The sequence below is a fragment of the Bacillus rossius genome, chromosome 6 (assembly GCF_032445375.1).
Source record: "Bacillus rossius redtenbacheri isolate Brsri chromosome 6, Brsri_v3, whole genome shotgun sequence".
Lineage (NCBI taxonomy): Eukaryota > Metazoa > Arthropoda > Insecta > Phasmatodea > Bacillidae > Bacillus > Bacillus rossius.
The window spans coordinates 45003811-45027614 of NC_086334.1; the positions used below are offsets into that span (position 1 = coordinate 45003811).

The window sequence follows — 23804 nt, forward strand, 5'->3', positions numbered from 1 at the left end:
ATATCGGGCCTGCTAATCAAATGATTCGATGGTTGACGTAGCTGCTCTTACAGCGAATACTAGTAGCGGGTAACTCGCACCAAGAAATGTATTTTAAAAAACACTTTTCCTATATTTATCACTCTCAGCAATATTTTAAAGAATTATGCGTTAAATTTCGAGTCAGAGTTTCGTATTATAAGAGTGTTTTCAACATGAGAACACACGAGTTTGCTCGTAACCGGAGGTTAGAGGTCACATGTCTCTGGCGAGTACTTGAAAGACTCGCTCTCATTTTTTTTTGTGTTCCACCACGAACCCTCCTCCGCCTTCGTGAAAAAAAAAAAAGGTTGAATACAGTCGGTTTTCGAAAAAAAAAAAAAAAAAAAAAAAAAAGCACCTAGATACGCACTTGCATCCAGAAGCGAAAACGTTGCCTCATCATTGCGAGCTGCATCAGCCGCGTGTTAAGTCGCCAAGATGGCGGCCTGCACCAATCGGCAGGCCGGGAATAAAAAAACCTCGCAGATCTACACCGCGACAGGCATACATTAGCAGACACTTTTTGCCCGTGCGCTGATCCTGCCGTCTGCCCTGACTCCATCCGGAGCGCCGCGATAAGAGACCCGTAGTGTTCGTAGACCAACATCACGTGATGCTTGCCAAGTATCACAGAGGAAAGAAGGTTTGTTTGAATAAAACAAATATTTGTTTGTATTTGGCGAAACAAATATTTACTTGGTGGAACAAAATATTTTGTTAGCTTAGCCAAACACGTTAAGTAACAAAAATGACTTGTTACACCAAACCAAATATACATTTGAGTTGACAAAATCATTTTGTTGGGTCAACAGAATCTTTCCTACTACAAAATATTTGTTTGAATTAACAAATTATATTTATTTCGCCATATACAAACAAATATTTGGTTGAGGCAAAAAAAACCTTTCAGTGTAGGCACTATTAATCACAAATATTATACTAATAATTATTAATATTATACTATCAAAAAAAATCCATTATAGATCAAAGATATAAATTCACGATTTGAGAGTGGATGGCGGGGAAATGGGTACCCTGCCACATTTTAGACAATGATACAGGCTATACTTACATCACAATAAGTAATTTCTTTATGCGTTTAATCAGTATGAACATGTTAAATTCACGTTAATATTTGAAGACAGGTTAAAAAGTACGTATATGCGAATATAAGCTGAATTTGGATTAGATTACGGATTGTTTCACAACACGCCCTAACGGAATGAACAGAAAGGCGGTGGAAGGGGTAGAGGGTTGGAGGGGGATGGAGTAACATGAGTTGTCCACGAGAAGCCCTGACAGCCTACGGCCTTTGAATATATATACTGTATAGAAGTCGCCAGCCCAGGTTAAAATTTCTAATACGGTTTTGAGGTAGTTGGTTAATTCACCGCCGCAATCGCCACCATCTCTAGGGCATCGACTTGTGGTGGTCCCTAGCGGACAAGTGTCGAACTCTTCAAACACCCCTTCCCCCTCCCGCTGAAGGACCTTGAGCTGCAGTGAATGATGGATGAGGGGTGCGGGGTATGACAGCAGGCGACAGCGCTGCGCTCTAGCGTGTAAATAACAACTAAGACGATACAGGGCGTTACGGCAGCGCACTGCAGCGGTGAAGTTCCCAAGCTGCTTATCATACGCTTCTGAAAAACGTAGAGTAAATCCTATCCACTCGCGACTTCTATACAGTATATATATTCAAAGCTACGGCGAAGTCCTACATGTTTACAACTTTTTTAAAAAAAAATTCCTTTAAACCTGGGTTGTGTTCCGGCTGTCGGGCCTCTCGTTGATGCATCACCGAATCAAGTCTGGAGGGACCAGGAAATTTCGCAAATTCGTCTCGCGTCAGGCTAAAATACAAAAAAAAAAAAAAAAAAAAAAATGGGCTTTTGATTTTGCTCTACCAACGTTTGCTTTTCCGTTTGGCCAAATTTCTAAGTGAGAAACTTTTGTTTTTTGCTCTTGTTAATCGGCACCACCGGATTCGCTTACTTCTCTCCCAGCTGGGCACCGTCGTCTGTCGGGTCGCAGAGGGGCCGTGTCCATGCGTCAAGGAGTCCAATGAAATTTCCGCACCTCCAGTTACGAAAGACTGACGGAGAGGAGACGACACCATGCCACATCCATTTGCTCTCGTCCGGGAATAGAACCCGACACCACCGCTCCGCCAGCATTCTCGAAAGCAACAGCATTGCCATCTCTTTGAAACGGAGGCATTAGTCTATGGACTGGGGCGTCTGTTCTCAGGTTGATGTATAGCTCTGTCTAGCAACTGGTTAGCGAAACAAAATATAGTTTCATAAAGGGCAGAGTTAGAATTTTGACTAACATCTTGAAATGGACTAGCTAGAAAGTGTGTCAAAATGTATCATGAAGTGAACATTGTTATGAAAAAAATGTTAATACATCAGGAAAGTAATTAGTGTTAAACTACATTATAACCACAAAAATGTTTTTCTATCCATTTATGAAAAAAAGATTGTTATATTTCTCAATTTTTCTTCAAATTTTAAAATGGGAAAGATTGTATGTACACATCCATCATTTATTACACCCTCCCTTTTTTTCCCACTTTTCTTTCAGTGGTATTTGAAACCATATTACCTCCAGACTAATTGAACATCCCTCTTAACAAAAAAAATATTCCCCGACAAAATTTTATCCAGTTAAAAACTACTACACTACACAAAACAAAATAAAACTGTTAAAAAAAACCTCATAAAAGTGGAATCTTCCAAAGCAATGTTTATACACGACTTTTTTACGTGATTTTTAAATATTATTTTTGCAATGGCGCGTGTTCATAACAATTACCTATCCTCTCTCGACTTACCTCTCCTTATTATAGTGAATACGTCCTTGCTTCAGTCTTTGCTTTCAGGAATTGTGAATTCAAGAGTTCTTTTAGTTTAAAAATGTCTTATATTACTTTGCATTTGCAAACAATCCCTAAAGCTGGCAGCACTGCGTCTGTGCTCGACGCACTTGGCCGTTTAACTTGCCTTTTTCTTCCCTTTCCCCTTAAGAGCCGTGGCGTGATCGTAAGGTAGAATGAGGAGGAAGGGGGGTTGGTATAGTCGCAGGCCCTTCCCCCTCCACAACCTCCACCAACCCGCCGTTGCATCCTCCAGAAGAGAACGAAGCATTTTAATTGCGTTTCCACGGGGCGCACCGGAAGGTCGGTAAAAACCGCTGCAGAAGGAATCCATCCTCCCCCCTCCCACTTTCCCCCCCCCCCTTCTTCCCCCGCGACGAGAGCGGTCGTAAAACGCGCGGCCGGATTGGCGAAGATGAGGACGGGGAGACGGCAGGATGGTCGAAGGAAAGAAAGGGGCCGGGAGGGGAGGTGGGAAAATAAAATATATTCAGAGCAGTTATCGACTTGGGAGGCCGCGCGCCGCTGTAACTCTCCCCCCCCCCCCAACTTCTACCTCCACCGGCTCAATAAAACTGACCGCGCGAATGTCACACGCCCAAGGGCCCGACGAGCATCTTTACGACGCTTGTCTTCCACGCGAGATGCATCCTCCTCCTCTCCTTCCCCTTCCCCTCCTCCTGCTCGAGCTGGTGTACCACTGAGGGGGTATTAAACACCCTTTCCCCACCCTAGTCTCTGCCCTTACTCTTGTGCGGGAAAATTACCCGTCGCGCCGACTCGCGGTCTCCTCCAATCAAACATTTTTTCCCCTTTTTCTTTTCGGCGCCGTTTACAACGGGCATAATGTGGAGTCCGTCACTCGCACGAGTTCTTAGAAGTCATCATCACACACACACACACACACACACATATATATGTATATATATGTGTGTGTATATATGTGTATATATGTATATATGTGTACCCTGGAGGCCAAGTACATGTCACAAAATTGTAATAATTAAAGAAACCAAAATTTTCGAGATATGTCCTCGTGGAGACCTCCGACTTGAAACTGGACGTATCGACAACTCTCAATATAAAAATGGACATGGTACCTTTTACCTCCGACGTAAAGATGTATATTCTGAATTCAAGCGACACCATTCCGGCTGCAGGTTCATAACGACAAAATAAGTTGGAAACACCTTTACGAGGCTGGTATACGTCTTTGAAATCGAAGCAGCACAACATTTTTAATGTAAATCATAGAAAAAAAAAAAGTATTCCAGATGGAACACCGAACGTCTGGATTTATGTTTGATGGAATGAAGTTCTACAACCGAAGCGAATTTTGTCACTGTAGCAAAATCATTTCATTGATTTAATTCGGGGTTGTAACAAAAACAAACATATCATGAAAATAAAGGTGCCCCGAAATAATGCTACAGCGAAAAAAAAAATATTCGCGATGGTTGTAGAACATCATTAGAGTGCACGTAATTCAGACGCTCAGTCTAAAATACTTTCTCTATTATTCGCAATTGAATTGTTGTTCACCTCCAACTTCAGAGACGAACACCAGCCTTGGGAAGCACTCTAGACCGTAAGACATATAGATGATGTTTTTCAAACTTATTTTGTCGTGATGAGCCGGCAGGCGAAGTTAGTCGGTTGCATTATTCAGACTCAACGTACGGGATGATATCACTATGTTCGGAATCTCCCCGCCGTGTCACTGGAAGGTAAAGGAAAACGTAACGACGCATCGTGATCGCAGCATGTCCGGCGAACCTGGCGTCGTGCCAGCCAGCAAGCGTGCAGATCGCACGGCTCGCGCGCTGAGGAAGGGAAGCCCCATGGAAGGTGCGGTGTCCGACGGACGCTACAGCGCGACGTGCGTGCGTCTACGGGGCAGCTGTCGCACGCACCGGAGACTGCTCAGACACCGCCATCTCGGATTCTTACTTATTTTTTGTTATAACGCTAATTTTGAACTATTTGTTACAAATTCTGGGCATGTCAATGCATGCATCATAATGTATCTCCCAATGCCTTCTACACCTTGCTGCAACCACATTTTTACTGACAGGATCTAATTACGAGGGGCATGCAGATTTCGTGAAAAGATTTCGAGACTAGATGAAAGTTAAAACACCACTGTGTTTCGTGATTGGGTGAGTTTATCCCAGGTACATATCGATTGTAACAACACCAATCACAGTGATTCAGTGTGGAAGTAAACGCGTCCTGAGTGGCTGGGTCAAACAAGGCGACGTCTTCTCTCGCAGGCGGCCGCCAATCACAAGGAAGAAACCACAGGTGCGGGAATACCTTGTTGCAGTCTAATAAGTGTTCAGTTTTTTTCGCTAAAAATGCCTGCCAGTAATAATTATTACGAATCAGATTTCCTAGACTGGATTTAGTAAAGTCGAAAAAGTGATGAGAAAATATTTTGGTCATTTCCTGGGAAAAGCTAAACCTGTGCTTGTTTTGAACCCATCAAACAACTTATATTTATGTACTCACTAGCTGAAAAAAAGTTGAGATTGTCACAGCCAATTTAAAAACCAGTGGTAGAACATTCTCTTTTTTGTACAGCGTTAAGCTGATATTCTGATGGTCATTTATCTATAAAAAAATTCCAAAGAATAAATCACTTAATAGCTACGAATCTCTAGCAGGGCGGTTCTAAATTAACTTTAACGAGGTCAAAATATTTTGGAGTTAATAGCTAGTAGTTTAGCCGCAGCAAAGTTGCAAATTACAGTAGTTATCACTGACTGCTGTGTTCGTGTTTATTTAAGTATGTTTTGGAAACGTAAGATGACCATAATGTGTTAACGATCTACACTGTAAAAACGTGTAAATTTCCACATTCAGTTTCAGTGTATTTTTATATTTTTCGACATGAAATTCGAAAAAAATGCATACAGTTTGTGTACTTCTACACATTTATTTTGTAAAGTTACCACTATGTCGTATAGTTTTAAACCAAGAGTAGGTTTATATTCTAAAAATTCAACATTGTAAAAATACACAATTTCCATGTAAATTAACGACTATTCGGATAATTTTACACCATTAATGTCCCTGTAAAAGTACACCAACATGAAATAAAGTAACACACTGTTGTCAAAATAATACACCATCATGGTTTGTGTAATTTTACAAATTGTGTAATTAACACAAATAGTGTAATTTTTTAAACACTATCGACAAGTGTAAATGTACTCAATTGTAATGTGGTGTGCTTATCAAAAAACAATCCGTGTGTAATTTTCCCACTACATGTGAAATTTTACAACTAATGTAGGAAATATTCTTCAAATTAAACATTAATAAAAAGTTTTTGTGTAAATCAACGATTGTTCTGATGGTTTTACAACTAACATGTGATAGTACAGTTACACTAACATTAAGTAAGATAAAACTTTGTGTTATAATAATACACCCAACTAGTGTGTGTAATTTTACACAAGCACTTATTTGTATCCCCGTGTGCCTACAATGTAAAAAAAGTTATTCTTTTGCCTTAGAAGAAGGTGAGTTTTAAACGTGAGTATGGGTAAATTATGAAATCACATTGCGTGTAGTTTTATATGCAGAGTAGCTTAGACTGTAAAATGTACTATCTAAATAATACCTTAAAAACATCGAATTCATATTTTTATAAAAATTGAGGCGTGAAACTAAAACATGTTAGGCATGTATAAAATTAATAAGATATTTATATTCAGACTTTCAATAAAAATACTGTTGCAATGTAGTTGCTATGTTATTGTGCCAATTATATATTCAACTATATTGGAGTAAGACGATACTGAAACTAGTGAACAATTACTCTGATATAATATGTAATAGCTAGAACTAAAGAAAGTGACACTAGAGCCCCTGGCAGCTGATTTTGAAAAATAAAATATTGCGAGTGGAATTAAAGTGATTAAAAGAAGCTGTAGACGATATCCAAGAAATCCAAATGGCGTCTTATGGACCTATAAATATAATTTGAACAAATATTCGTAGAGTATATGCCTTGTGTAATTTCATTTTTACCAACTTATTACGTAGCCTTATTTGTCAAACAGAGCGCAAAATGTATTTATATTTTTATTTGATGAACGATAGAAAGACATACTTTTACGAGTGGAGAAAACGGGTTCTTAAGGATAGCCTAGTTACAGGGCCGGCGCGTCCATATAGGCGAACTAGGCAACCGCCTAGGGCGCCAAGTAGCTGGGGGCGGCGCAGCACGACACATAACAGCTCATATAATATGTTTGACGATTATTGAAACTAGATGAAAATGGATTTTTGTAACAGTTTGGAACGTTTATATTGATATAAGTAATTATTTAAAGTCCACGGTGACCTGTTTATGATTTGTAATAGTAATAAGTAAAAAAGTAAAAAAAAAAACACAAGCCTGCTTACATTTGATTGTTGACAAAATCTTAGGCTTACGTGATGTATTTTGAGGCAAGGAAAATTTTTTTGGTGGTGTCCGAGGGGGGGGGGGAGGGGGGGCGGCATTAAGGTTTTTCGCCTAGGGCGCCAATTTACCTTGCACCGGCCCTGCCTAGTTAATTTTATATAGTTTTATTTGCTACTAAGTAGGTATCTGTCCAGTCCACACCTCGCACTCCTCACTGCAGCTAGGCTCAACAGTGGTTCGCCCCTAACTTCGCGCCCGTACACACACACACACACACAGTCTCGCGCCACTCAGTCGCACTCTCACGGTCCCGTCACACCACGCCTGCGCCACTCGCCGAACTCGCACTTCATTCAACTCGCCTGTTGGAACTCCCGCTTTTATACCCGTTGGCCGTCTTTCTGGAACTGACTGGAGAGGTTGTGACGTGTCGCGTCATCCCGGGCCGACCCGCGTCTCGAAACATCCAGAAAAGCGGAGCTTATTCACGACACTCAACGTGACGGTCTCTGTAAGCCTGCGGGAGTCACAGGCCGCTGAGGGACGGATAACAGCGTCGAGGAAGGAGGTAGCGGGCACAGGGGGGTAGCGATTCTGGGCCGCCCTAATCCCCAAAGGTATGCGCGCGTGACGTCAGTGGACGTTCGGTGCCGCCAGGGCGCCCAGGTAACTGGCGCGCTTCACAGCTTTATCTCCCATCTTCGTAACAATGTAAATAAGCGTAATTTTACAGACAAAAATGACGTTATTTGACACTATGATACATTCACATGGACTGCATAGTTACAGAGAAAATCTATGTTTAAATTTACATATAAATTAGTAAAATATCTTATCCAAAATGTGTAAAATTATTCACACCGTGTATATATGGTAATGCTAAATTGTTAAATTACCTGTCAGTGATGTGTAAAATTACACATACTTTGTTAGTGTTATTATAAAACAAAACTGTATCTTTATTTACCTGTGTAGGTTAAAATACACTTACACATGTGACGTAAAAATACTCCTACATCAGTGGAGATAGAGCTGCTACTTACATCGGTGCAAAATTACACTTATTTTACAGTGTAGGTGTTATAGGTAATGATAGAAGGTATGAAAAAATTCTTATGAAGCAATATTTTCAAACTTCTTCTTTTTTAATATTTGCTTTTGTTATTATCACAACATTTAAATCCCAATTTAAAGTATTAAATATAAATAAAACATATAAGATAATTACTCAAATTTCGGGGACGTAGTGTTTTACGATGTGTGAGTTTACGACGTTGTTGTTTCCACAACGAGGTCGTTAACGATGAATTGATAATTTACTGCGATATGTTATCTTGATTTTAGAAACTAATAATCCTTGTGTACGTTAAGTATTCGGAAAACCTGTTGCATGACGTGAAACACAAACGCAAACATTCCAAGCGGAAGTGGTAGGCCCTACCTACCTGGGTGCACATTCAGTGTGCAGAGCTTCAGGAAAAACGAGATCCCAAAACTACACAAGATATCCGAGTGGGGTCTACTTACGGAAAAAAAAAAAGCATTTTAGAATTCGCTGAGGACCGATAAGTAGTTTGGTTTCTGGATTTAGTTTTTAAATTTTTCAGAGTATTTTTTACGCATAAAACAACCGGTAAAGTTTCTTAAAAGCACTTAAGGGACTTTCATTACACCTTCATCTTTTTTTTTGCTCCGCCACATAATGTTACGGTCATCGCTCAAACTTCATAGTTGTCCTATGCACGACGAGAAGACCGCGCGCAAATTCAGAGCCTTGCGCTTACGTAGAGGCGATACCGCTCTATAAATACCAGCTAAAGTCGCACTTATCATCCCGCACCACTGACACAGATACACCCCTGACGAGACGGGCCCATTGATTACCCTCTTCTTTCTACTGAGGTCTCGAGGGGGGGGGGGAATCAAAGACAAGAACAGGATCGGCAATAAATTTACTGCCAGGTTTGACTAACGAGTCCGAAGTCGTCAGCCGGCTAGTTACCACCCTTAGAACCTACAACCCAAGCGGCTAACTGTCACACTGTTTCAGGTCTCTTCTCGCCTTCGCCGTGCTTATAGTCGAGGCCGGTGCAGGTCTCTGGACGAGGCGTGATTCAGCGGGGAGAGTCACAGCACCGCGCCCCAGATCCGTCGTCTCGGGCTCCCCGAAAAGCCCCTACCCCTCATTTGTTTTTTGTGCGTGGTTGCCATGTTTGAAACCTCGGGTCCGAGGCCGTGTTGACAATATCCTCGTTCCTACCCCGTCTTTTCCTTTCGCAACGGCGGCCACGCGACAGGGCACTGCCCCGCTATTTCGCGCTGACGTCGCGGACGCATTGTTATGACTCACTCTGAGCACTCTGGCAAGCGGCTTCGAGGCTCGCCCTGAGTCAAACACGAGGTGTCAGCAATTTCAACACCGCCAGCGAAACAGCGACGCGGGTCGCCGAAGGCCGACCGCCGCTGCGAGAGAAAAGGGGACAACACGGAACATCAACACGGACGCGGACAGAAGGATAAAAACGACAGCCACCGTCGAGAAGAAGCTTCTTCTGGTCACCGGCGACTGGACGGCTGAAGTCGTGACATCGGAACCACGGAGCGCCGTGGTCCTCGGCCGCCGCAGTCCGTCGTCGAGAACCTGCCGCGAGCGCGACCCAGCACAGCGTGGGTAAGGAACCTGCCGAGGTGTGGTAGCGAGGCTCCCTGATCATTGGCGGAATTAGGTGACAGCTAACACTGTAATAGTACGTGACAGTAAATCAAGTCTCTATATTGAATTGTCTTTCATTCTTAGTCTTGAGCCTCCTATCACCCTGTCTTAGAATAGTCGAGTATTGAGATCATCTAATAGTTGAATCATAACAGCATGCTCGCCGGTGCGCTGTGTGTGTGTGTCGTAACAGAATCGACCAGCTCATGGCTCCTGGTCCCCTGGCCATTCTTCGCAGCGTCACCGATGCCTGGCACTCGAGCCACGTCTGGCCGCAACACTTGTCCAGGTCGGACGTCACCGAGTTCTTGTCGCCTGTCTTCGGTCCGAGTCATTTCAGTTAACCACGTATCTGTGACTGGCAGATAATATGGGCCAAAATATTGAGGCCCCATACCATTCCGGAGTAAACGTTACCACCAGGGCACCTACCTTAAGGATATGTATATGTGCTTTTACTTTCATTTGCGTGGGGATAATCATTAGGGACAGGTATTCTCCGCAAAAAAATAAAAAAAATAAAAGAGCGCGTGTAACTCAGTACACGCGATAGAAGTGAAACTTCTTTGGCAGTTCAAACCTCGACTGTAAGTACATCGTAAGGGGTATATCGCTTTGGCCAAGTACCTATTCTCTGTCCGCGTCAGAAACGTTTCACGACAATGTTTTTACGAAAACGTTGCATCAAAATTCGTCCTTGAAATTTATCTCTCATCGCGCCAAAAGAAGTTTCACTTTAAAAACATAAAGCATTAGTAGTATTTAGGTAAATTGTTCACATGATCAAATGAAAACATTATAACGAAAATATCACTTTCTCGATTTTTACTCTAATGTTGCTTTATGGTAACTACTATACAAAGAAAAATGAACAATTTTGAAGAAAAAAGAACCCTTGACAGATGTAAATATTTTAATTGAAAAATGAATAAAATAACATTTTTGAAAAACCCTCGACTATTCGCAAATCTTGCGATACGTATTGACGCGGGAGCCAGTGCGCCGCGCGATTAGTCCATCCGCCTCACAGCGACGTCGTGACGGAAAGGGAAGTCCAGGCGCTGTCCATGTATCTCCATTCACTGGCGTCTAACTTCTTCGAAGAAGGCACCGAGAAGCTACGATATGACAAATGTCTCGATTGTTTTTGCGATTATGTAGAAAAATAATTAAAACCCTGCCAAACTTTTGGTAGTAACCTTATAATGTTATGTAAAATATGTATTTTTTTATAGCACATCGGATTTTGAAAAAAAAACCTTATATTATATATATAGTTTATATTATATTTAGTTATTTGAAAAATCCTCCCATTTTAAGATATTGATCATAAGTTCGTCCTTACCAGTCACACGTATAAGATAATAAAAAAAGTATCATTAAAAGAACAATTGTTTTGCTCTCCTGTTAATCTTTCCTATTGTAACTTTATCGTTTGGTTGTGAGGAACATAAATGTGAACCAGAAAAAAAATTGTAAATAAAGGCTTAAGGTCTGCGATAACGTGGTTGATTTTACGTCTTACACCAGTGTCTAAACTAAATAAAGTTAACAATTACGTCCTACATAGAATTTGTTTTTATTTTTCAATATTTTTATATCATTGTGAAACTAAAATAAAACTAATAATTGCACGTTAGAAAGATATTAAAATGCTTTCAGGTGTTGGGAGTGTTAAATTTGTCAGCTGTCAAACAAACTGTTTGAATTATACATACATTTATTTTGAGACACAGTATAAAGGAAATACAAGACGTTTGACTTTACACACATTCGCTTGGTTACGAGTGTTCTTGCTTTATTAGGCAGTGCTTGCTCGCGGGTCACAACTGCTGTGAACCCACAATAAGAAATAATTAACAACCATAGCATTAAACTACATAAAATATTTACAATACAAACAACTAAAATGATTCTTATAATATAAATGAACTAGAGATAAATCATTTGTATTAGTTTTAAACTATCTAAAACAGGTTCTTAAAATCATATTATGCCAAATCGATGTTACTGTCCAACAATAAGTTAAATGCAATGTTTGAAAGAAATATACTATTATTTTAACCAAAGCTTCTCATACATAACAGGCAATATCAACTGACTCGACATCCCTGGCAAATATTAAAACTATTTATATTTAAATATAATACTGATATAAATAATACACAAATATAATACTGATTTAATAATTACGAAAGTATAATACTGATTGAATCAGTACTGGTTGTCTTGAATAGTAATATCTTCAGTCCAATAAACAAAGTGATTAACCGTTCGTATGTAACCTTCATCTTCAAACTCTTTATTCATAGTTGATCATTCATTGAATCAATAAAATTTAAGTTTTTTTTCCTTCAAAACATGGAAACCTGATTTTTTTTAAATTATTACTAAAAATAAAGAGCTTAAAAACGAAAGCTACATACCAAAGCTGTATAACACATGATTTAGTACTTTCAGTACAGGCTACGATTGACTTAAGAAATTTACCTTTAAGTTCATAAAAATCATTCAATAAGGACTTGTTTATTAGAAGAAACCTTTAGCAATTAAGTATGGTTATATCATGAGTTTATTAAAATTCATGAGCAGAAAACACGAAATATTATGATAAAATATTTTACGATACTAAATACCCCTGGAGGGATGTCGCCGGACCTAACCGCATGGTCGTGGACATTACACGTGCAAACCCGATACCGACTGGCCGGGAGGAATACTCTCTGGTGTTGTCTCCTGCGCTGCAGTTTCCCCTTTCACCCTCGTCCTCACGCACGTACGGCGGGCGGGCAGACGGAAGCCCCCCAGCCGGGCTGCTGAGGGATCACTGCCGGCCGCATTTAAATGGAATTTTAACAACCGGTCCTCTGAGAATCTCGCACTTGATTTCCGTTCCATCTTTTTCTTCGTTCAGCCTTTACCCGTACTCACAAGTAATTAGCAAGCAATTACATTTTTTTTAATTTGTCATGTATCCTAAGTGGACTGGAGTTGGGTAAAAAAAAAAAAAAAAAAAAAAACCCGAGCGATTTACACGTCCGTCTTGATGCTGCCAACAGACCAGAAAGCTTAAATACTGGTTAAAATTCTTCTCGCGTACGTGGATTTGATTGACGATCATGACAGTTAAGCACTTATATAAATCATTAAACTCAATTTATTTTTCGTTATAATATTTATGATTTTTTATTTTATTTTCAGTTTTACCATACGTAAATGTCTCTGTCAGTTTTTTGTATCCAAATTCTAACTTCAAAATGGGTTCAAACGTGGAAGCGGCTAAACAAATAAACAAACTCCAAGGCCTTCTTTTGATATTTAAGGTGGTCGGCAATGCCTTGCTAATATTTTTAAGGCTATAATTATATCTGTCCATCCGTCAAAAGTTAAATTTTGGGAAGCTGTTTACGGATGCGTGGATGGAATTTTTCGGGCCTTCTGATTGGATTGAGGTCACGTGATTGACGGACGAACGCGACGGGCCATTGCCAATTCTGCTCAAGTTGAAAATTGGCTAGATGTTTTTTTTTAATGCTTTGCTTTTATTACTTCTATGTTATCAGCCACCTGCCCTGCCTCTTTGATTAATACGAAAAAGGTAATTTAATTAGAATACCAGAAAAGTGACAGGTTCCAGAAATAAAACAATAAAGTACTTACCTACAAACAAAAAAATTATTGCACAATTTATACTCTACCACAAGAACAAAAAACAAAGTACTACTAACGTTTCATGATTTCTACAGTCTTATTAGAAGGTGGAGCGAATCCTTTACATGCACAGACATGTGTTTTCAGGGCGGATCTACATTACAGACGATTAACCAGGTACCTACATCTAGTAGGTGGACAGCCACGTCCAGTTGGTTGTCTAGGAACGTCAGTTAGTTTGTCCAGACACTCAAGTCCAGTCAATTAGTCAGGCTATAAAAGTCAAATTGATGGCAAGGTAAGTCCAGTTGGTAGCCAGGCACGTTATTCAGTGTCCAGTAATGCATGTCCAGTAGGTGGCCAGCCACATCAAGTTAGTAGCAAGGCACATCCAGTAGGTGGTCACATCCAGTCAGTAGCCAAGAGAAATTTTTCGTCGATACTCGGCGAACATTTTTAACAGATCATGTACAAAATCATGTACACAGGCCAAGCGTATCTGAACCTAAAGGTATTATTTATCGATAGGTACGCGACCAACATTTTAAACAAGTTATGTCCGAACCACGAAGTCAAGCATGGCCTGAATACAGTCTTGTCGATGAACATTCAAAAAAAGGAAGCACATTCTAAAAAGAAAGCAAATTCGTCAAAATGGAAGCACATTAAAAAAAAGGAAGCAAATTAAAAAAAAAAAAATCACATTTAACGAAAAGGCCACATTTGTACGAAAATTCAACTCAATGGGATATGATCTCATCGCAGGAATACGATCTCATCGCAAAGATACGGTCTCATCGGAGGTAGGCTATACATATGATCGCAAGGATATGATCTCTTCACAGGGATACGATCACTTCACAGGGATACAATCTCGCCACAGGGATGCGATCTCATCAGTATGATACAATCAGTGTTGTTAAAAGTACTCGGAAAAAGTAATTGGGCTCAATTACAATTACTGTGGTGACAATGTAACTAATTACAAGTAAAAATTACTTTACATAGAAGTAATCAGTAAAATTACAATTACAATTACTTTCCGCTACCATTTTAAAACTGAATTACGATTCAATTATTTTACACACTGTTACATTAATAAATATACATACATATATGTTTTGTTAAAAAAAATGATTTCGTCTAATGATTAAATTTATTATCTTTAATTAAATGAATAATATTTGAGGACAAACTTGCTTGAATAACATCAAAAGACTTCATACAAGTAGCTACCTGTAATAAAAGTAACACTAAATTTTGGAATTGACCTTACAAAACAATTGCATTATAAAGTTCTCATCAGATAGATTCCCTCTTTTGATGGCAAAAACATCTTTACCAACACTAAAAAGACGCTCATTATTAACGACTTCTTCAGCATTTGAATTTGTCGCAGTATCACTTCGGTTACCTATACCATCCATGATTGCTATGCGTTTGAGAGTAGTGGACACAACACAAGTAAACAAAATGAGAACAAGAAGGCAAATATATATAGAACCTGACAAGCCACTTCTGTGCTTTGTCATTTTTGATCATAGATGTTGTGCATACGATCGTATCACTACAAGCTTAAAATTATAAACTTTACTAATACAAAAATTTATGTTCTTCTTGTTCTTAATTGTTATCATTAAACGTTCCGAGAATAAAAGTAACGGCAAGTAAATATAAAGTATCGATTACCTCAATGTATCGATTACAATTAAAGTTATGTATTCCGATTACAAGTAGGAATTACATTTTTTAAATGTAATTCGTTACAAGTATAAATTACTTGAAAAGTAATCGTTACAAGTAATCCGATTACTTGTAATTCGTTACTTAACAACACTGGATACAATAATACAGGCTTGACTACATACATTTAACGAAAATTATGTACATTTTCACAAAAATTCAATTCATTAGGATGAAAGTGTCAATTTATGGTAGGCTTCAATGCTTCCAACAGTCTTTGGCTCCCAAAGTCATTGGCTCAAAAAGTCATCGGCTCCAAATGTTTTTGACTTTTAAATTCATAGTTTCAATTCACGCAAGCATTCACTAGGCTCACCCCAGGTTTCAGTCACGAGACCATGGATGACGGCATTTTAATTTAACCGAAATGTTGCTTAAATATTTTTCATGGCATAATTTCCAAAAAAAAACGCTATTTTGGATTTTAAGATTTTCTTATGGCTGTATATGAAACAAAATCCAGTTTGTACAGCTGCCCTTCCCCATTTCCAATTTGTTGACAGCTAGCCCAACTACTCTTTATTCTATGAGCTAGCCAAAGGTGGACTGTGATGTAGGTTATGGTTTATGGTCGAAAATCATAACATGTGTCATAAGTGGTTTGGTAAATTTGCCATTAATGGTTTGGTAAGTAATTTTCTTTTTATAGTTTTTACTGATGGTTTACATAGTTCACTATGTATTCTAAAAGAGCTGTGCATCATTTTCAACCACTTTTAAATGTTTAACAGTTTAGCAGCAGCTTTTAATAATAATAATAATAAAAAAAAGAAATATAATTTTACTAAACCAAATAAAACGTCAAAGATTAGAAACACGGACTTTCCTTCAAATAAATGGGAGAATAATACTCGTTTTCACCGAAAAGGGCATTTTGAAATTCGCAGTGGATCTTCAAAAAAACTGTCCAAAATCATAACACATAAGTACATTGAGGTTTTCGTGCATGAGTGAAGGATTCAGGGAAATAGGGTGAATTCAACAAAATTTAAATGTTGGTTAGGTTATGTCAGATATATAATTGATATATAAAAAAAAATTAATAAATTTTTTTATATGATTTAGCTGTATGTACCTGTAGCGATTCAATTGCAGTCCCATGTTATAATAATGTTATGCAGTAAATATATATGTTATCATGCCCCCTAATATGTTATACATTTAAATGTTTACATCTCAAGGTTGACAAATCAACTGTACTGAAATAGTAAAGAAGTAGTGGACTAGCCAACATAATTTAGTGACTTCAAAAACTTTTTAAAAGGGTGAGGTAACACCTGGTGTATTAAATGTTTCAGCTCAGGTGTAATAAGTAAAAAAAGTTACGTGATTTATATATTTTTTTACTTATTGCTGTTCCTGTTCATTTATTTTAACCAATTTGTTAGGGTACTGGTTAGTAAATGTACATGCGTGTGATCAGTTTGTGCAAGAAGAGCGAATTAGGATTATGAATTAAATTTGTGTGTGCAGTGATGAGATCATCGGTGAGTGTGATCCTGTCGAGCCCAGTTCCTGACAGCAACATGTCACACCCAGACTACGAGCAGACGGCTCATGACCACGCTGCTTTGTTGGTGCTCCTCAAGCTAACTGGTGCGTAGTGTCAGCGTTGTACCTAGTTAGATCACGCATGCATTGGGTATTGCATTGTAATCTTTTCTAAAATGGGTAAATATGTATTGTACGGATTAGCGCCAAAAAAAATCGTACAAATATGAAATAACTTTCATTATATGCTCTTTTACGTCCTCTTTTCAAAACCGCCTGCGGAGATTAAAAATTCCAATTACTTTTGGAGATATAGCCGTTCTTATTTTGCAATACAAGCCCTATGTAATCATTCAACAGACGCCATTTTATATTTTGCCGTGTGTGCGTGAATGCCTAAATAACAGAAATTTTCCATTAGGTAAGGTTAGTTACATGATAAATACTTCAAAATAAACGGAAATTAAAAATAATATCAATTAATTTTACTTGTATAGTTTAAAGTATTTATAATGTAACTGACCTGACCTAACAAAACGGGACAAAGGTAGATTAGGTCAGGTCAGCTACAGTATAAATACTTTGAAACTGAACGGACATTAAAAATAATATAAAATAATTTTAATGGTTGTTTAGTTTTAAAGTATTTATAATGTAGCTGACCTGACCTAACAAACCGGGAAAAAGGATGAACAGTAGGAACTCACGTAATTTTCTTTTTACGTGATGTAGTCGTTCAACTACGTCGCGAAAAAAAAAAAAAAATCATACTTGTAAACAAGCAACAATGGTGAAAACGCGGGAAGCCTACGATTCACTCATCCTTCTGGACATACCCGAATACTCACGTTGGCAAGCCTTCTTTCAACAGACGAGAGGAAAACGCCCGATCGTGCATCTTCGGTTTTTTTTTTGTTTATTGTAAATAAATATGCAACTCATGAAAACTAATGGTCAATTATGTTATGTTAGCTACATTATAAATACTTCAAAACATTGTGGATGGTTGATTTGGTTAGGATAGCTACATTAAAAATACTGTGAAATCATGTAAACGGTTTCCTAGCGCTGGATAGCTACATATTAAAAAGTTATTTGCTAAGCAACCATAAAATGATTTTACAGTTTTTTTAATGTAGCTATACTTACCTAATATAACCAACCATCCACAGTATTTTAAAGTATTTTTAATTACTTCTTGCTAATTTTAAGAAAAGAAGGCTTGCCAACGTGAGTATTCGGGTATGTCCAGAAGGATGTGTGAATCGTAGGCTTCCCGCTCAAACGCCGCATCAGTGCACATCATGAAAATTAAAAAATTCCATATCTCCTAAAGTATTTGGAATTTCTGATCTCCGCCGGGTTTAATGAAAAGAGGAAGTTAAAGAGCACAGAATAAAGGTATTTTCGGATTTTTAAAATTTTTTTTTAAAAAAATTGCCAAAAAATGAATATTAAAAAATTTGATATCTCCAAAAGTAATTGGAATTTTTTATCTCCGCAGGCGGTTCTGAAAAGAGGACGTAATATAGCATATAATGAAAGTTATTTCATATTTGTACGATTTTTTTGGCGCTAATCCGTACAATACATATTTACCCTAAAATGTGTGTGTATGTGTGTGTGTATGCGTGCATGTGTGTGTGTGTGTCTGGGTAATTATCTAGCAAATGAGTGCATACAGAAAAAACAGCGACATCAACAGAAACAAATCAAAATCCAAAAATGATTTTTTTTTTTTTTAACTTGTTGACATATTTTATAATCAACCTGTAAATTGGAATTGCAATATTTAAGTTCTTCACCGGCAGTTTACCTTTTATAATAGTTAGTTTAGGTTAGTTAGTGTAAAATATTATAACTTCGTTTGAACAGTCGGTTAGGTTATTGACATTTAATATACACTGAGAAAAAAATGTGAAAATCCAACCTCAGAAACTTAAATCAGTGAAATCACACAACCATGAATATTACAAAATTCAAATGAATACATTAAATCACTCATCATCACAATGAGACAACCAGTCACAACATGCGAATGTCTTGATTCGGCTATTCAAATATAGAAGGAAATAATTTCCTTCTATATGCTTGCCAATGGAAAAGAATATTGTCTCAGGTAATGAAAATATTCAATTATAGCTTTACCAGCTTATAAAATAATTAGAAAAATATCAGGAGGTATAAAAAATGCATTTTTTGGAGTTATTTTTATTTTTTTGGAAAATTACCAGTGTGTCTTTTGGAGACTTTAAATGGCAACTCTGCAAAGAAGCAGTTGGTGGGAAATATAGCTAATAAAAAAAAATTAAACAAAAGGAACAAAAAAAAAGGAAAGGAGATTTAAATATGCAGGAATTAATAATATACCTGACCTAACCTAAGCAACCTTATGCATAAGTTTTTTTCAACGTTATTTTGCTGATGTCGCTATATGCAGAACCCTTAAAATTGGACTAACAAACAAAAGAAATTGGTAAATATGTTGAATTCTGGCTTGTAGGCAATAAGATGAATAGTAAATGAAGTAAAAGTTTGTTTATGTTAATGTAGCTGACTTAACCTTAACAACCTTTCACTTAGCTAAGTCAGATTATTTTTTAGGCAAATTTAAGCTTGCGTGGAGAGTAGGTAATGGTGGTCGATTGGTCGGGTCACTCTCGCTTCCCATCAAGAGGTCCGGGTTTGATTTCCGACGGGCTGAAATCCAAACTGTTAACAATTGGGAAACTTGTCAGATGTTGCCATGAGCCATTGGAATTTTTTGGGACTGTTCTCATTTCTTCTACCAGTTGATTCTATCGCTGCGCCATCTCAAAGTTTCTCCACTCCTCCATGCCTTGTGATCCCAATGTTGAAAACACCTTAAACCTTCATTAACATGTGTGTGCCTGTGTGTCATGTACTCCAGTCTTATGCAACAGGTGAACAAAGTAAGCAGAAGAACCTGGGACGCATACTGGACAGAGTGGCCCGTGTAAACCAGGCAAAAGTGACGGATTGTGTGGGGGTGGTTCGTGACGTATCGGCCCGCTACATCCGTGACTACCCAGTGGAGAACAACGACTGGGGAGACTACCAGACCCACCGGCGTCTGCTGGGGCTCATCACGATCGGTGTGTGAGCACTATTTTGAAGGGATGCTTATTTTATAAAGTAGTTTGTAATGTAATTAATGCTGCTGTGTGGATTATGTATAATTGCAGTTTGTTGTGTTTCATTAACTGTAATTTTCTGTTTCTTCTTTGCTCTGTCATATTACTGTTAAAATGGAAAAATGGAAATTTGGAATGAAGAAATGCAACATTATGCATTAAGTCATAAATATCACTTGTGGAAAATGTGTGCGTCTTATTTCAATACTAATGTAACTTAAAATAGCCTATAGTGAAATTATGGCAGAAGTATTAAGTTGGAATTTACAGTTTATAAACCACCATACATAATACTTTTCTATTAATTTTAAGGGAAAAAATTGAATACAAAGTGTAGAAATTTTCAGAATTTAATGGGTAGCAATTACAGGGCAGGCATCTCGCCACTTCGTCTCATTTATGTCTGGAAACACTACTAACTCAATCAAATTTGTAAGGTTGTGTTATCCACTGCTCTATTAGACTTATTCATCCAAACAGTATATCTTCAAGTATTGATGCGCGACTTGCCACGCATGTCCGTATTTTTGAAGCCGTCATCCCCTCCCTTCCTAAACACATGTAAGGGCTGCCACAGATGGCTGAGATAGCCACTGCAGCCGAGCTTCGCTCACCGCACTGAATACTGAATAGCAGCTGGGTGTTAACTCACCGCGCTACGGAAGAAAGCATAGACTCCCCTGGAATGCATGTCTGCCAGCCATGGTAGACACTTCTCCGACGGGAGCGCCATCAGTCCAAAGGACTAGTACGACACGGAGTTAAGAGTGCAGTACGCTAGTTAGGTTCCGCCTCTCTATGTGCAGTATGATCAGAGTCTGTAGTGCGTGATAACAAAGTAGAAGAAAACGATCAGTCCCAGACTAGTGTGTATCGGGAGACTGTCGCGAGTTCTGGTGAGCCCACTAAATCAAGACCTATTCGAGTGGAAGGGGACGAGGCCCCCTGGGTCTACACCAAAGCCAGAGACTGAGCCACGGCTGAACAAAGGAGGAGTGTAGCCACGACTCCTCGGCTAGTAGTCTTTTTTCCGACATCCATCAAGCCCACCCCCACTCCGACTTCCCCTACCAAAGAAAGATGCCCCTCGAAGAATGCTCCAGGCAGCTCACAGGACACTTATAGGGCATCCCCTTTGGGGAAATCCACCGGAAATTATCAGACCGTTACCTCCAACTCCACCGAGACAGTTGTCATAAGGCCAGCTCAACCCACAGCCAGGCACACCACAGGCAGCAACCCTTTAGAATTTTCATGTAAAGGCATATTCCACACAAGTGGTACATTGCGCCTCATCAGTAATGCGACAGTATTTACCAAATGTGTCATATCCATGTTTGAGTCACTTTCAGATCTAAGAGAGGGAGATCATCTCTTCTGTAAAATTGCTTACAATTATTGTCATGTTCATCTGCCAACCCGACTTCGACACGAATATGCTAGTGGGTTATTCTTTCTTGATGCTCTCTTGATAACGTAATACAGGCTCAAATCCTGTGGTGGGTTTTGGGAAAACCTTGGCACCACATCAACATTTTGTCCACTGCAACAATTGTCTAGGCTGGGGATGGATGACCTCTCGGTAGAAACCATCTGTTCTGTGCTGGTGGAATCAAGAAGTCAGAATTATTGGTCCGCCACAACTAATTCACCGACAGCTCAGTAGTTCCGTGCAGTGGGTAACCCCGGTAAACTGTTGCCGCAGGGAAGTACGAGAACCAGACGGAGCTGAACGAGCTGTGCCGTGTCCACGAGTCGCTGAAGGTGAAGTACTCGTCCACGCTGTACGACTCGCGGTGCGTGCTGCTCGGCCCCGGTGACAGCGAGCCCAGCAGCTTCCCCACCCCTTCCAACTTCAAGGCACGCGCACTGCGCTACCATGACGGGGAGGCGTGCGCGGGAATGGAGGCGCAGATCTCGGAGTTCCTCTCGTCGCTCTTCTGGGTGCTGGAGTCAAAGAGGCTGGAGAGGAGCCGCGAGAAAGTGGAGAAGGTGCGGGCTGTTGATGACACTTGAACATCATTCCAAGTCCCCTTTTATCCAGAATTTCGTTTACAGCAGAACCTTGTTATTAGGTTCATTTATATAATTTTAAAGTTAATATCCTGGAAATTAGGATAAGGAAATATTTTTACTGCCTCTCAGTTTATTGTGAGTTATCTATTTACAGATTTGAAATTGAATGAAAGTGTCTTAATGGTTTCAGAAAAAAAGCTAATAATTACATAATAATAATAATATCATAATTTAAATTTTTTTGATGGCTTGTTTATATTTTTTAATTTAATTCCATGGACGTGTCTTTAATTCCGCAATCCTGTACATAGTACAAAGATGGTTTTCATGGGTGCTATCAAATACTGTAAAACTCTGTTAAGAATTTTTTCAAAGGATTTAGAAATTTTATAGTTTTCAAATGGGAAAATTTTTTAATAAAGTTTATGATAATATGTACTTATAGAAAACAAAAAGTGCTTAAACTTATTTAATGGTAAGAATTACTAATTCTAACTCTTAAAAGATTTTAGCCTACTAGGTTTTATAGGGGCTTCGGTGATCCAGGTTTCTTTCCTGCTTGAGTCGAAAATGGTAAACGTGGCAGACGATGCTGTGAGCCAGTGGGTTTTTAAGGGACATACCTATTTACTCATCAGTGCATTAACGTCATTTTTCCGATTACATTACCTCATTCCTCATCAATCATCTCTAATAAACTAAATGTCGACTAGACATTAAACCCAAATTTGTTCTTTCATAAGTTCTTTCATTGGCTCAGAGTCTTCAGATAAATTCTATGCTAATATTAAAAGATTTCAATGTATCTTGGAAAGAATGTGGCAGTTGTTGTGGTCGTGGTTTTCCAGGTGAGCCTGCTGCTGGCGCCCTTCGAGAAGAAGGATATAGTGGGTCTGGACCTGGAGTCCCGTGCGAACCGCAAGCGCTGCGTGGGGCGCATGACCAAGCATCTCGGCGACCTGTCGCTGCAGGCGGGCCTCCCGGCCGACGCCCTCGCCTACTACACGTCCGCCGCGGAGGTCCTGAAGGCCGTCGGCGACTGGCTGTGGCTGGGCGGGGCCTGCGAGGGTCTGTGCGCGGCCTCGGTGGTCGTGTTGTACCCCAACTGCGGCCGCAGCTACCCCCTGCAGAGGAACGCCTCGCTGCAGGAGGGCCGTCCGCGGGCCGGCTCTGTGGCCGCCCCTCCCGCCGTCGCCGTCCCTGCCCCCGCCCCCGCCCGGGAGGAGCCGGAGCCGAGCGGTGCGCTGTCGCCAGATGAGATCTCCAAGCGCTACAGAGAGGCCATCATCCACTACAGCAAGGTTCGTGCCGAAATTAACATGATCTACTTTCAGAGTCTTCCCGCCTCATGTCTTAAGACCACTGTATTGAACCTAGTGAACTGTAGGCATGCATCGAGCTAGGTGGAACTACATTAAATTCTATTCTAATGTTGTGTTCATAAACAAAAATAAATCAATTCCTGGTGAGGACGCACTTGGATTTTTTGCTAGTGCCAAGCGTTTCGTATGTTACGTCTGAGGTGGTGGGCATCTCTCAGTGTTTCTCCCGTTTTTCCTCCAACAATTCCTTCTGTGCATTCTTTGTTCTCAATCCATTATCCCTAGTCATGTTTAATTATGTAACAATTCAGATGCTGATGAGACGTTAAGGCCTACTGTGTTTTATCGCATAATCGTTGCACCGTTATTTTAGGGCGTCTAAATTTGGAAAAAAAAT

General features: G+C 39.4%; 1 protein-coding gene across 2 annotated transcripts in view; it reads left to right on the plus strand.

The window, feature by feature from the left end:
- The first annotated feature begins 15926 nt into the window (after positions 1-15926).
- LOC134533115 (protein brunelleschi) overlaps positions 15927-23804 on the plus strand; it is a 56207-nt gene continuing 48329 nt past the window's right edge. For both annotated transcript variants that reach the window (XM_063370381.1, XM_063370382.1), the window contains exons 1-5: positions 15927-16050; positions 16897-17019; positions 19839-20030; positions 21775-22061; positions 22934-23386. In XM_063370381.1, the coding sequence (XP_063226451.1) occupies positions 16899-17019; positions 19839-20030; positions 21775-22061; positions 22934-23386 (1053 nt within the window). In that variant the 5' untranslated portion in view covers positions 15927-16050; positions 16897-16898. The remainder of the gene's footprint in view (positions 16051-16896; positions 17020-19838; positions 20031-21774; positions 22062-22933; positions 23387-23804) is intronic.